The 16,616-nt window shown below is 36.7% G+C and overlaps 1 protein-coding gene across 14 annotated transcripts in view; it reads left to right on the plus strand.

Annotated features, from left to right (window-relative positions):
• LOC117323947 (protein bicaudal C homolog 1-B-like) overlaps positions 1–16,616 on the plus strand; it is a 136,750-nt gene that overhangs the window by 25,059 nt on the left and 95,075 nt on the right. For all 14 annotated transcript variants that reach the window (XM_033879575.1, XM_033879493.1, XM_033879591.1 and 11 more), the window contains exon 2: positions 11,697–11,743. In XM_033879575.1, coding sequence (XP_033735466.1) covers positions 11,697–11,743 — 47 coding nt within the window. The remainder of the gene's footprint in view (positions 1–11,696; positions 11,744–16,616) is intronic.

The following is a 16,616-nucleotide window of genomic DNA, read 5'->3' on the forward strand; positions in this document are numbered from 1 at the left end:
GTCTGGTACTATTTTGGGTTACAGCCTGTATTTCTGTGCTATTGTGTATGAGACGGTTACGTGTATTTGGGGTTTCTTGTTGATTGTATAAGGTTTATATTTAGTTTTTTGTTACATTTTTTATTTGATGCTATCCTTTAATGCACTAGGTATCTGGCAGTTTAAGTCTCATTTCCTTTTTTTGGCTAATTGAAACCTGTTTTTTTGTCCCACAAAAAAGTAAGATGATGACAGAGGGTTTTTAAACTCAGTATTATATATTTTACTTTCCTGCTAGAGAATGATTGACGACTTGAACAGCTTTGGGTTTATTACTGATATATGTATGTACTTTAAATAACTGTTTAATCACCAGTTCGTAGTGTTAGCTGATGTATTCTCCACCTGATAAACAACCTCTGATTAGTTTGATTGTATGTTTATCTCTCTCAAATAATCGATTGTATTAAATGTACATGTACTTAGACGTTCTACACCTTACCTTCATATACATGTACCTATATAGACATTCTACACCTTACCTGTATATACCTATATAGACATTCTACACCTTACCTGTATATACCTATATAGACATTCTACACCTTACCTGTATATACCTATATAGATATTCTACACCTTACCTGTATATACCTTTATAGACATTCTATACCTTACCTGTATATACCTATATAGACATTCTACACCTTACCTGTATATACCTATATAGACATTCTATACCTTACCTGTATATACCTATATAGACATTCGATACCTTACCTGTATATACCTATATAGACATTCTACACCTTACCTGTATATACCTATATAGACATTCTATACCTTACCTGTATATACCTATATAGATATTCTACACCTTACCTGTATATACCTTTATAGACATTCTATACCTTACCTGTATATACCTATATAGACATTCTATACCTTACCTGTATATACCTATATAGACATTCTACACCTTACCTGTATATACCTACATGTATATAGACATAGAAGCCGTGGTGGCCGAGTTAAGGTGTCTTGATACTTTATCACTAGCCTAGGCCTCCACCTCTGGGTTGCGACTTCGAAACCTAAGTGGGGCAGTTGCCGGGTACTCTTCGTAGGCCTGTGTTTTTTCTCTGGGTACTCCGACTTTTCTCCACCTCCAAAACCTGGCACGTCCTTAACTGACCCTGGCTGTTAATAGGACGTTAAACAAAACAAACCAAAGCAAAGTATATAGATATTCTAAACCTTACCTGTATATACCTATATAGACATTTTATACTTTACCAGTATATACCTATATAGACATTTTATACCTTACCTGTATACCTATATAGACATTCTACACTTTACCTGTATATACCTATATAGACATTCTACACCTTACCTGTATATACCTATATAGACATTCTACACCTTACCTGTATATACCTATATAGACATTCTATACCTTACCTGTATATACCTATATAGACATTCTACACCTTACCTGTATATACCTATATAGACATTCTATACCTTACCTGTATATACCTATATAGATATTCTACACCTTACCTGTATATACCTATATAGACATTCTACACCTTACCTGTATATATCTTTATAGACATTCTATACCTTACCTGTATATACCTATATAGACATTCTACACCTTACCTGTATATATTTTTATAGACATTCTATACCTTACCTGTATATACCTATAGCTATATATAGACATTCTACACCTTACCTGTATATACCTATATAGACATTCTATACCTTACCTGTATATACCTATATAGACATTCTATACCTTACCTGTATATATCTTTATAGACATTCTATACCTTACCTGTATATACTTATGTAGATATTCTACACCTTACCTGTATATACCTACATGTATATAGACATAGAAGCCGTGGTGGCCAAGTTAAGGTGTCTTGATACTTTATCACTTGCCCTCCACCTCTGGGTTGCGACTTCGAAACCTACGTGGGGCAGTTGCCGGGTACTGTTCGTAGGCCTGTGTTTTTTCTCTGGGTACTCCGACTTTCCTCCACCTCCAAAACCTGGCACGTCCTTAACTGACCCTGGCTGTTAATAGGACGTTAAACAAAACAAACCAAAGCAAAGTATATAGATATTCTAAACCTTACCTGTATATACCTATAGAGACATTTTATACTTTACCTGTATATACCTTTATAGACATTCTATACCTTACCTGTATACCTATATCGACATTCTATACCTTACCTGTATATACCTATATAGACATTCTACACCTTACCTGTATATACCTATATAGACATTCTATACCTTATCTGTATATACCTATATAGACATTCTACACCTTACCTGTATATACCTATATAGACATTCTATACCTTACCTGTATATACCTTTATAGACATTCTATACCTTACCTGTATATACCTATATCGACATTCTATACCTTACCTGTATACATTGTATACCTATATCGACATTTTATACCTTACCTGTATATACCTATATAGACATTCTACACCTTACCTGTATAAACCTTTATAGACATTCTATACCTTACCTCTATACCTATATCGACATTTTATACCTTACCAGTATATACCTATATAGACATTCTTCACCTTACCTGTATATACCTATATAGACATTCTATACCTTACCTGTATATACCTATATAGACATTCTACACCTTACCTGTATATACCTATATAGACATTCTATACCTTACCTGTATATACCTATATAGACATTCTACACCTTACCAGTATATACCTATATCGACATTCTATACCTTACCTGTATATACCTATATAGACATTCTACACCTTACCTGTATATACCTATATAGACATTCTACACCTTACCTGTATATACCTATATAGACATTCTACACCTTACCTGTATATACCTATATAGACATTCTATACCTTACCTGTAGGTTAAACTTACATGTTTTATAAGGATTGCAACATATATAGGTATCAATATTATTGCTGAGCAGGTAATTTGGTTCATAGTGAAATACATGAGGTGTATTGTATAAGGACGATTAAAATAGATTCCTAAAGACAGTGTATTGAATGGTAGTTTTCTGGGCCAAGTAACCTGAAAGAATATGGACATTATCTCAACTTGAAATCCAGCAGTTATGATAACATTCAGCTAAACACTCCAAATTGTTTGTGTTAAAGTGGAAGAAGAAAAGAAATATCATGCGTTTATTTCAATTTATCATTACAGGTGAGATTATGATCTGTATCCTGGACAGTTTGGCTCAGGTCATTGTTACTGTTGAAGGAATTAGAAGGGAACTGGAAGCAATGTCAAACTGTCATTCACCTTTCGATCGTTAAACCAAGATGGCTTCATTTAATTGGCTATAACTCTTTTGCTATTCAATAGAATTCAATAAAACTTTGTGGGAGCGATGGTTACAAGATTTCATTTTTTATATAAAAAAAGTTGAAATTAAAAATGGAATGGCCGCCTTAAAAATAGATGACTTCTGGTCAATTTGGTTGCCTGAAATTTAGATATCGTCTGATTTTGAGGAAATTTACTATGTAGGTGAAGTATGGCACTGCAAAAGTATAAAACAGTGATGTTCAGTATTGGGAATCCTGAGCAGAATAGTGATGTTTAGTGTTGGGAATCCTGAGCAAAATAAAACAGTGATGTTTAGTGTTGGGAATCCTGAGCTGTATAAAACAGTAATGTTTAGTGTCGGGAATCCTGAGCTGTATACAACAGTGATGTTTAGTGTTGGGAATCCTGAGCAGTATAATAAACAGTGATGTTTAGTGTCGGGAATCCTGAGCAGTATAATAAACAGTGATGTTTAGTGTCAGGAATCCTGAGCAGTATAATAAACAGTAATGTTTAGTGTTGGGAATCCTGAGCTGTATAAAACAGTGATGTTCAGTATTGGGAATCCTGAGCAGTATAATAAACAGTGATGTTTAGTGCTGGGAATCCTGAGCAGTATAATAAACAGTGATGTTTAGTGTTGGGAATCCTGAGCAGTATAATAAACAGTGATGTTTAGTGTTGGGAATCCTGAGCAGTATAATAACCAGTGATGTTTAGTGTTGGGAATCCTGAGCAGTATAAAACTGATGTTTAGTGTTGGGAATCCTGAGCAGTATAAAACAGTGTTGTTTAGTGTTGGGAATCCTGAGCTGTATAAAACAGTGATGTTTAGTGTTGAGAATCCTGAGCAGTATAATAAACAGTTTTGTTTAGTGTTGGGAATCCTGAGCAGTATAATAAACAGTGATGTTTAGTGTTGGGAATCCTGAGCAGTATAATAAACAGTGATGTTTAGTGTTGGGAATCCTGAGCAGTATAATAAACAGTGATGTTTAGTGTTGGGAATCCTGAGCAGTATAATAAACAGTGATGTTTAGTGTCGGAATCCTGAGCAGTATAATAAACAGTAATGTTTAGTGTTGGGAATCCTGAGCAGTATAATAAACAGTGATGTTTAGTGTTGGGAATCCTGAGCAGTATAATAACCAGTGATGTTTAGTGTTGGGAATCCTGAGTTGTATAATAAACAGTGATGTTTAGTGTTGGGAATCCTGAGCAGTATAATAAACAGTGATGTTTAGTGTTGGGAATCCTGAGCAGTATAATAAACAGTGATGTTTAGTGTTGGGAATCCTGAGCAAAATAAAACAGTGATGTTTAGTGTTGGGAATCCTGAGCAGTATAATAAAGAGTGATGTTTAGTGTTGGGAATCCTGAGCAGTATAATAAACAGTGATGTTTAGTGTTGGGAATCCTGAGCTGTATAAAACTGATGTTTAGTGTTGGGAATCCTGAGCAGTATAATAAACAGTGATGTTTAGTGTTGGGAATCCTGAGCAGTATAATAAACAGTGATGTTTAGTGTCGGAATCCTGAGCAGTATAATAAACAGTAATGTTTAGTGTTGGGAATCCTGAGCAGTATAATAAACAGTGATATTTAGTGTTGGGAATCCTGAGCAGTATAATAAACAGTGATGTTTAGTGTTGGGAATCCTGAGTTGTATAATAAACAGTGATGTTTAGTGTTGGGAATCCTAAGCAGTATAATAAACAGTGATGTTTAGTGTTGGGAATCCTGAGCAGTATAAAACAGTGGTGTTTAGTGTTGGGAATCCTGAGCTGTATAAAACAGTGGTGTTTAGTGTTGGGAATCCTGAGCAGTATTGATGCAGTGAATTAAGCCAAAGGAGAGAAAAATCGTTTCAATTGAGCTTTTTACTTAATTATGTTTTATGCAAGTATCCCAAGGGTCAAGTTTTTGTTTACCATTCAAGTGTTGAAATTCCACCAAACAGTCGCATAAATAAATTAAAAAGGTGATGAAAAGTACGACTACAGGCCAAAAGTAAGTAGAAAGTAAAATAGGTTAGAGAGTCGCAGTATGGCACACTTTAGTGTTAAACCAGGACAGGCATTCAGTACATCTATAACACAACCAGGACAGGCATTCAGTACATCTATAACACAACCAGGACAGGCATTCAGTACATCTATAACACAACCAGGACAGGCATTCAGTACATCTATAACACAACCAGGACAGGCATTCAGTACATCTATAACACAACCAGGACAGGCATTCAGTACATCTATAACACAACCAGGACAGGCATTCAGTACATCTATAACACAACCAGGACAGCCATTCAGTACATCTATAACACAACCAGGACAGCCATTCAGTACATCTATAACACAGCCAGGACAGGCATTCAGTACATCTATAACACAACCAGGACAGGCATTCAGTACATCTATAACACTACCAGGACAGGCATTCAGTACATCTATAACACAACCAGGACAGGCATTCAGTACATCTATAACACTACCAGGACAGGCATTCAGTACATCTATAACACAACCAGGACAGGCATTCAGTACATCTATAACACAGCCAGGACAGGCATTCAGTACATCTATAACACAGCCAGGACAGGCATTCAGTACATCTATACATATGTAACACAGCCAGGACAGGCATTCAGTACATCTATAACACAACCAGGACAGGCATTCAGTACATCTATAACACAACCAGGACAGGCATTCAGTACATCTATAACACAACCAGGACAGGCATTCAGTACATCTATAACACAACCAGGACAGCCATTCAGTACATCTATAACACAACCAGGACAGGCATTCAGTACATCTATAACACAACCAGGACAGCCATTCAGTACATCTATAACACAACCAGGACAGGCATTCAGTACATCTATAACACAACCAGGACAGCCATTCAGTACATCTATAACACAACCAGGACAGGCATTCAGTACATCTATAACACAACCAGGACAGGCATTCAGTACATCTATAACACTACCAGGACAGGCATTCAGTACATCTATAACACAACCAGGACAGGCATTCAGTACATCTATAACACAACCAGGACAGCCAATCAGTACATCTATAACACAACCAGGACAGCCATTCAGTACATCTATAACACAGCCAGGACAGGCATTCAGTACATCTATAACACAACCAGGACAGGCATTCAGTACATCTATAACACTACCAGGACAGGCATTCAGTACATCTATAACACAACCAGGACAGGCATTCAGTACATCTATAACACAACCAGGACAGCCATTCAGTACATCTATAACACAGCCAGGACAGCCATTCAGTACATCTATAACACAACCAGGACAGGCATTCAGTACATCTATAACACAACCAGGACAGGCATTCAGTACATCTATAACACAGCCAGGACAGGCATTCAGTACATCTATAACACAGCCAGGACAGGCATTCAGTACATCTATACATATGTAACACAGCCAGGACAGGCATTCAGTACATCTATAACACTACCAGGACAGGCATTCAGTACATCTATAACACAACCAGGACAGGCATTCAGTACATCTATAACACAACCAGGACAGGCATTCAGTACATCTATAACACAACCAGGACAGGCATTCAGTACATCTATAACACAACCAGGACAGCCATTCAGTACATCTATAACACAGCCAGGACAGGCATTCAGTACATCTATAACACAACCAGGACAGGCATTCAGTACATCTATAACACAGCCAGGACAGGCATTCAGTACATCTATAACACAACCAGGACAGGCATTCAGTACATCTATAACACAATTATACATTTTGTTTAGGAATTATGACTCATACAAATACCTCAAAGCATTAATTTTTTTTTTTTTTTTTTGCTTTAAAGAATATCGGAGAATGACAATATAAATATTCACTGTTTGTCTGTTAGATTGTATTGCACTATATTAATATATACCACTATGATTGTATGTGGCGTATGAATTCACAGAGGTTTTTTTTTATGCTATTGTGTTTCTATCTATGATTGAACAATGGTGTCCCTTCTTTCAACGTGAGATTGAGTTGCCATTTGTAAAGTATGAATCAGAAAAAATTGTTTGGATTCATCAAAGGTGGGACTCCCCAGTACTAACTGCTTGTGACATTGTTATAGTTATAATATATCCACAGCTAGGGCCTGTAATTCCTATAAAAGGGACTTACATTGATTCATGAATGTCCTTTCATGACTTTAGATTGCATTCAATTTATTAAGAAAACCCAGCTAAAGAAACAACAGTTTACCAATATGGTGGTGTGTGTATTGGCTGTGGTATGTCACTTGTTACATTCATGTTGGTTTACAGCAAACAATAACAGGTCAACAAAGCATATGTATTGGTATTATAGAAATAACTGGGGTACCGTGATCAACAGAGACATTGTCTGTGACATTCTCCTGATTGTGTTGATTGGCATACTTCATGATAATCTCTTTTGGTGTATTGAATGTAGACTAAATACTGGTGGCTGTAAATGCTGGTGTAGACTAAATACTGGTGGCTGTAAATACTGGTGAAGACTGTAGACTAAATACTGGTGGCTGTAAATACTGGTGAAGACTGTAGACTAAATACTGGTGGCTGTAAATACTGGTAAAGACTGTAGACTGAATACTGGTGGCTGTAAATACTGGTGAAGACTGTAGACTAAATACTGGTGGCTGTAAATACTGGTGAAGACTGTAGACTGAATACTGGTGGCTGTAAATATGAGGGAAGACTTTAGACTTAATACTGGTGGCTGTAAAATGCTATCAAAACTTCTTATCCTTTAATCTTCTGCCAGGAGTTTATGATTTACTCATGTGATCATACATCCTTATATCCAGCTGTCCAGTTTGTATCCTATTGTGATGTGAACAGCTGAAGTACTTATATTTCTGTAAGATATGTGTTTATGTGTACCACTGCAAGTTGGTTTGTTTCACAGAACCAGAACTTTCTTGGCATGGTTTCATTTTAGGACTTTTGAGGAAAGTTGATGGTAGGTTATGCTTTCGAGATCTCAGTCCTTTGGTGAAAGTAATATTAATTCAATATACATGTATATGGATAAATGTGAAACAAGTTGCTTCACAATACCTGGTACCTGGTGCATATTATTATAATTAGTTAATTAGTAAGGCCACTTTGTTTATATAAATTCTTTCCAGGTAAATATCATTGTCATCAGTCTCAGCTAGATTTTACAGTTGGTTCTCATAACAACATCACTTCACAAAAGGAAAATAATTACATAGGCATAGCAACACTGACTTCAAATATCAATAAAACATAATATTCTGTATCTGTAATCAACTGCTCTGGATACTTGTTATTGTGTACCTGTAATTAGCGACACTGGGTATCTGTTATTGTGTACCTTTAATAATTAAGCTACACTGGGTATCATTACCTGTTATTGTGTATCTATAATTAGCTACACTGGATACCTGTTATTAAGTACCTGTAATTAGCTACACTTGGTACCTGTAATTAGCTACACTTGGTACCTGCTATTGTGTATTTATAATTAGCTACACTGGGTACCTGTTATTATATACCTGTAATTTGCTACACTGGGTACCTGTTATTGTGTACTTTGATAAGCTACACTGGGTATCAGTTCCTGTTATTGTGTATCTATACAATTAGCTACACTGGTTTCCTGTTATTAAGTACCTGTAATTAGCTACACTGGGTACCTGTTATTGTGTATCTATACAATTAGCTACACTGGGTTCCTGTTAAGTACCTGTAATTAGCTACACTGGGTACCTGCTATTGTGTACCTGTAATTAGCTACAATGGGTACCTGTTATTGTGTATCTATAATTAGCTACACTGGGTTCCTGTTATTAAGTACCTATAATTAGCTACACTGGGTACCTGTTATTAAGTACCTGTAATTAGCTACACTGGGTACCTGTTATTAAGTACCTGTAATTAGCTACAATAGGTACCTGTTATTGTGTATCTATAATTAGCTACACTGGGTATCTGTTATTATGTACCTGTAATTAGCTACACTGGGTACCTGTTATTAAGTACCTGTAATTAGCTACAATAGGTACCTGTTATTATGTACCTGTAATTAGCTACACTGGGTATCTGTTATTATGTACCTGTAATTAGCTACAATAGGTACCTGTTATTGTGTATCTATAATTAGCTACACTGGGTATCTGTTATTATGTACCTGTAATTAGCTACACTGGGTATCTGTTATTATGTACCTGTAATTAGCTACAATAGGTACCTGTTATTGTGTATCTATAATTAGCTACACTGGGTATCTGTTATTATGTACCTGTAATTAGCTACACTAGGTACCTGTTATTATGTACCTGTAATTAGCTACAATAGGTACCTGTTATATCTAAGTGTGGATGTACCGCATTCTTTAATCAATATTCAGGAAAAAAATAAACTATCTGCAGTGATCAATAATTAATTGTTTCAAGGACAGTAGATAGGACAGGTCTCGACCAGCCATGTGCTGAAACATGACATTCCAATTTATACAATCACTGTCACTTTCTACAAAGCTTGTTTATGGTTGATACGGAGCAGGTATTGACAGGTGTCTTATTTAACTAGTTTAATCAGTTTCAGGTAGTTCTTGGAATAAGAGACCAGAAATGTTTGAAATGTTGAACCATTCAAAATAAATAAAAGGCCAATTTTGATTAATATTTTGAAGGATTAAGTAAATATACACCTGTAGAATATCTACATGAAATCTGTTTTGTGTGACTACATAATCAGTTGTTTATAAAGGATCCATGAACGAGAATGGGAGGCACAGCAAAAAAATGAACTGTTGTTCTGAGATAGGGCCAAGGCACTTCAGGATCATAGCTAATATAGAATACTATAGACTGTCGACACCGTACAGAGGAAATACCCACTGGGACTTTAGGATCATAGCTAATATAGAATACTATAGACTGTCAACATTGTACAGAGGAAATAACCACTGGGACTTTAGGATCATAGCTAATATAGAATACTATAGACTGTCGACACCGTACAGAGGAAATCAACACTGGGACTTTAGGATCATAGCTAATATAGAATACTATAGACTGTCGACACCGTACAGAGGAAATACCCACTGGGACTTTAGGATCATAGCTAATATAGAATATTACAGACTGTCAACACTGTACAGAGGAAAACAACACTGGGACGTTAGGATCATAGCTAATATAGAATACTATAGACTGTCGACACCGTACAGAGGAAATACCCACTGGGACTTTAGGATCATAGCTAATATAGAATACTATAGACTGTCGACACCGTACAGAGGAAATACCCACTGGGACTTTAGGATCATAGCTAATATAGAATACTATAGACTGTCGACACCGTACAGAGGAAATCAACACTGGGACTTTAGGATCATAGCTAATATAGAATACTATAGACTGTCAACATTGTACAGAGGAAAACAACACTGGGACTTTAGGATCATAGCTAATATAGAATACTATAGACTGTCGACTCCGTACAGAGGAAATCAACACTGGGACGTTAGGATCATAGCTAATATAGAATACTATAGACTGTCGACTCCGTACAGAGGAAATCAACACTGGGACGTTAGGATCATAGCTAATATAGAATACTATAGACTGTCGACACCGTACAGAGGAAATACCCACTGGGACTTTAGGATCATAGCTAATATAGAATAATTTGTTATACCTGTATTTCCTTTTCAGCTTTGAGCTTTCCTAATGTTTATTAAAAGTCATCACAGCACAGATTACATCTTGTATTTGAAGTATATATAGCATCAAATTAACTGAAATTTCAAAAAACATCTCTACAAGACCAGCATTAAATTAACTGAAATTTCAAAAAACATCTCTACAAGACCAGCATTAAATTAACTGAAATTTCAAAAAACATCTCTACAAGACCCAAAGTAAGGCAGAATCAAATACTCTTCATAGATTGAAGGGTCTGAAGATTTTGTACCATTTAAATTGTGAATTTCATGACCCTGGGATCTCACTCTGCTCATGGGGAGGAGGTAAACTTTACTATAGTTTGTATCAGGAAGTCACCTTTTTGATCTGATGGGTTTCTGTTGGAATTAATTCTACCTTGGTTAGAGTTACAAATGTAGCAGTTTTGGAAGTCAGTTTATTGGTATGAAATTATTTGACCGACTTACCCCCAGGGGCTGATGGGCGGGGTCAAAGAGGGTCAAAGAAATATTTTAAGGTTCAGGTGATCATTCAGGCCCATGGGCCTTTTGTTTTGCACTAAAGGCAATAGAGTTCATGGATGATATTAACACTCGCTTTGTTTTACAGGTCATCTGGATGAAGATGAAGAATCAGCAGAGGAGTTTTTTCAGCGGGTAAGGATAGAGCCTACTACAAAATTCTCTTTTACTCAGATGACTCTTAGGGACAAAACCTACTACATAGTTCTCTCTTACTCAGATGACTCTTAGGGACAAAGTCTACTACATAGTTCTCTCTTACTCAGATGACTCTTAGGGACAAAGTCTACTACAATAATTCTCTCTTACTCAGATGACTCTTAGGGACAAAGTCTACTACATAGTTCTCTCTTACTCAGATGACTCTTAGGGACAAAGTCTTCTGCATACGTTCTCTCTTACTCAGATGACTCTTAGGGACAAAGTCTACTACATAGTTCTCTCTTACTCAGATGACCCTTAGGGACAAAGTCTACTACATATAGTTCTCTCTTACTCAGATGACTCTTGGGGACACAGTCTACTACATAGTTCTCTCTTACTCAGATGACTCTTAGGGACAAAGTCTACTACATAGTTCTCTCTTACTCAGATGACTCTTAGGGACAAAGTCTACTACATAGTTCTCTCTTACTCAGATGACTCTTAGGGACAAAGTCTACTACATAGTTCTCTCTTACTCAGATGACTCTTAGGGACAAAGTCTACTACATAGTTCTCTCTTACTCAGATGACTCTTAGGGACAAAGTCTACTACATAGTTCTCTCTTACTCAGATGACTCTTAGGGACACAGCCTACTACATAGTTCTCTCTTACTCAGATGACTCTTAGGGACAAAGTCTACTACATATAGTTCTCTCTTACTCAGATGACTCTTAGGGACACAGTCTACTACATAGTTCTCTCTTACTCAGATGACTCTTAGGGACAAAGTCTACTGCATAGTTCTCTCTTACTCAGATGACTCTTAGGGACAAAGTCTACTACGTACATAGTTCTCTCTTACTCAGATGACTCTTAGGGACAAAGTCTACTGCATAGTTCTCTCTTACTCAGATGACTCTTAGGGACAAAGTCTACTACATAGTTCTCTCTTACTCAGATGACTCTTAGGGACAAAGTCTACTGCATAGTTCTCTGTTACTCAGATGACTCTTAGGGACAAAGTCTACTACATAGTTCTCTTACTCAGATGACTCTTAGGGACAAAGTCTACTGCATAGTTCTCTCTTACTCAGATGACTCTTAGGGACAAAGTCTACTACATAGTTCTCTCTTACTCAGATGACTCTTAGGGACAAAGTCTACTACATAGTTCTCTCTTACTCAGATGACTCTTAGGGACAAAGTCTACTACATAGTTCTCTCTTACTCAGATGACTCTTAGGGACAAAGTCTACTACATAGTTCTCTCTTACTCAGATGACTCTTAGGGACAAGTCTACTACATAGTTCTCTCTTACTCAGATGACTCTTAGGGACAAAGTCTACTACATAGTTCTCTCTTACTCAGATGACTCTTAGGGACAAAGTCTACTACATAGTTCTCTCTTACTCAGATGACTCTTAGGGACAAAGTCTACTACATAGTTCTCTCTTACTCAGATGAATCTTAGGGACAAAGTCTACTACATAGTTCTCTCTTACTCAGATGAATCTTAGGGACAAGTCTACTACATAATTCTCTCTTACTCAGATGAATCTTAGGGACAAAGTCTACTACATAGTTCTCTCTTACTCAGATGACTCTTAGGGACAAAGTCTACTGCATAGTTCTCTCTTACTCAGATGACTCTTAGGGACAAAGTCTACTACAAAATTCTCTCTTACTCAGATGACTCTTAGGGACAAAGTCTATTACATAGTTCTCTCTTACTCAGATGACTCTTAGGGACAAAGTCTTCTGCATACGTTCTCTCTTACTCAGATGACTCTTAGGGACAAAGTCTACTACATAGTTCTCTCTTACTCAGATGACCCTTAGGGACAAAGTCTACTACATATAGTTCTCTCTTACTCAGATGACTCTTGGGGACACAGTCTACTACATAGTTCTCTCTTACTCAGATGACTCTTAGGGACAAAGTCTACTACATAGTTCTCTCTTACTCAGATGACTCTTAGGGACAAAGTCTACTACATAGTTCTCTCTTACTCAGATGACTCTTAGGGACAAAGTCTACTACATAGTTCTCTCTTACTCAGATGACTCTTAGGGACAAAGTCTACTACATAGTTCTCTCTTACTCAGATGACTCTTAGGGACAAAGTCTACTACATAGTTCTCTCTTACTCAGATGACTCTTAGGGACACAGCCTACTACATAGTTCTCTCTTACTCAGATGACTCTTAGGGACAAAGTCTACTACATATAGTTCTCTCTTACTCAGATGACTCTTAGGGACACAGTCTACTACATAGTTCTCTCTTACTCAGATGACTCTTAGGGACAAAGTCTACTGCATAGTTCTCTCTTACTCAGATGACTCTTAGGGACAAAGTCTACTACGTACATAGTTCTCTCTTACTCAGATGACTCTTAGGGACAAAGTCTACTGCATAGTTCTCTCTTACTCAGATGACTCTTAGGGACAAAGTCTACTACATAGTTCTCTCTTACTCAGATGAATCTTAGGGACAAAGTCTACTACATAGTTCTCTCTTACTCAGATGAATCTTAGGGACAAGTCTACTACATAATTCTCTCTTACTCAGATGAATCTTAGGGACAAAGTCTACTACATAGTTCTCTCTTACTCAGATGACTCTTAGGGACAAAGTCTACTGCATAGTTCTCTCTTACTCAGATGACTCTTAGGGACAAAGTCTACTACAAAATTCTCTCTTACTCAGATGACTCTTAGGGACAAAGTCTATTACATAGTTCTCTCTTACTCAGATGACTCTTAGGGACAAAGTCTTCTACATACGTTCTCTCTTACTCAGATGACTCTTAGGGACAAAGTCTACTACATAGTTCTCTCTTACTCAGATGAATCTTAGGGACAAAGTCTACTACATAGTTCTCTCTTACTCAGATGACTCTTAGGGACAAAGTCTACTACATAGTTCTCTCTTACTCAGATGACTCTTAGGGACAAAGTCTACTGCATAGTTCTCTCTTACTCAGATGACTCTTAGGGACAAAGTCTACTACAAAATTCTCTCTTACTCAGATGACTCTTAGGGACAAAGTCTATTACATAGTTCTCTCTTACTCAGATGACTCTTAGGGACAAAGTCTTCTACATACGTTCTCTCTTACTCAGATGACTCTTAGGGACAAAGTCTACTACATAGTTCTCTCTTACTCAGATGACTCTTAGGGACAAAGTCTACTACATAGTTCTCTCTTACTCAGATGACTCTTAGGGACAAAGTCTTCTGCATACGTTCTCTCTTACTCAGATGACTCTTAGGGACAAAGTCTACTACATAATTCTCTCTTACTCAGATGAATCTTATAAGTCTACTACATAGTTCTCTCTTACTCAGATGACTCTTAGGGACAAAGCCTACTACATAGTTCTCTCTTACTCAGGTGACTCTTAGGGACATAGCCTACTACATAATTCTCTCTTACTCAGATGACTCTTAGGGACAAAGCCTACTACATAGTTCTCTCTTACTCAGATGACTCTTAGGGACAAAGTCTACTACATAGTTCTCTCTTACTCAGATGACTCTTAGGGACAAAGTCTACTACATAATTCTCTCTTACTCAGATGACTCTTAGGGACTCAGCCTACTACAATAATTCTCTTCTTCTCAATTAGGTTGAGTTTGGACAGGGAGATCTGAGTTTTACTAATATCACTCCTGTATGTAAAATAGGATGTGTGATTTTGTGGGAGAACATGTCCTATGTAGAGTTAATGTGATAATTACAGTTAGAATTGTTAAAAGTTACAGAGAGTAGCCTTTCAGTATTAACTCTATAAACAATAAACGAAGCCATTGAAAGTGTGGAAAAAGTATAACATATTTGTTTGCTCCCTAAAATCTTTAGCGAACTTCAAGGGGAAAAACTTGGGACATTAATTTATCTTAACATTTCCAAATTTGGAGTCCGTGGGTCTGTTTCCTCTATATCTCAGTGAAAGGTGTGGTATCCATGGGAGGTTTAAACCTATCATTAACAAGTTTCATCACGTTAAAGCGTCTGTTTTGACTTAAAAAAACATTGATACTACTATAAACAGTCTGCTATATGACAATAACCGGTCTTTTAAAGGTCTCTATTTTCAGTCTGTGTTCTGGACAGGACAACTTATCAGCCAATATTTCTGACATGTCTTATAATTAAATTGAAGGTTGAGAACTTAATAATCTAGGTTACTTTGACAAAGGCTAAGCCAACTTTAAATGTTGCACATACATCATAGATAAAGTTTTAATCATAACGGTTTCCTCCCAAACTTGCACTCGTTATATGGCGTGCACAGCACCAAACTAAGGTAAAACCCTCGAGGTGACCACTGGCCCCTGTCCCTGTTCAGGTCACTCCAATGTTTGTGTTATACTGGACATAACCTTAGGTCTTTATGTACATAGTTGATAAAGTTGATTTTGGTAAAATTTTTAGATATAGTCAGCCCATTTTGTGGAGTGAAATATACACTCTCCACGATAACATAGATATGATTGTATACTGTATTGTAAGGCACTTCATGTTATGTCTACAAGTTAGTTTTGGCCGGTTTTATACAATATAGTGGCTTGCTCTTTCATTGTTGGAGTAAGTGCCTGGCCAAGACTTTGTTGAGCCATGTCTACATATTTACATACTTCTACAAGCACAGATTTCATTGAATTTAGGCAAGATTTAGTTAATGTGTGCTTTACAGTCAGTGTATTGTGTTTTATATTGAATAGGTAGTTATCTTTAGTCTTGTGTTGTCTTGACACTTTAAATCATCTGACCCAAAGGCTCAGGATTATCTATATATATATATATACATGTATATAGCCATCATGCTTTTTTTGTCTGTGGTGTACTATGGGC

Source organism: Pecten maximus, chromosome 1, assembly GCF_902652985.1.
Source record: "Pecten maximus chromosome 1, xPecMax1.1, whole genome shotgun sequence".
NCBI classification, from domain to species: Eukaryota; Metazoa; Mollusca; class Bivalvia; order Pectinida; family Pectinidae; genus Pecten; species Pecten maximus.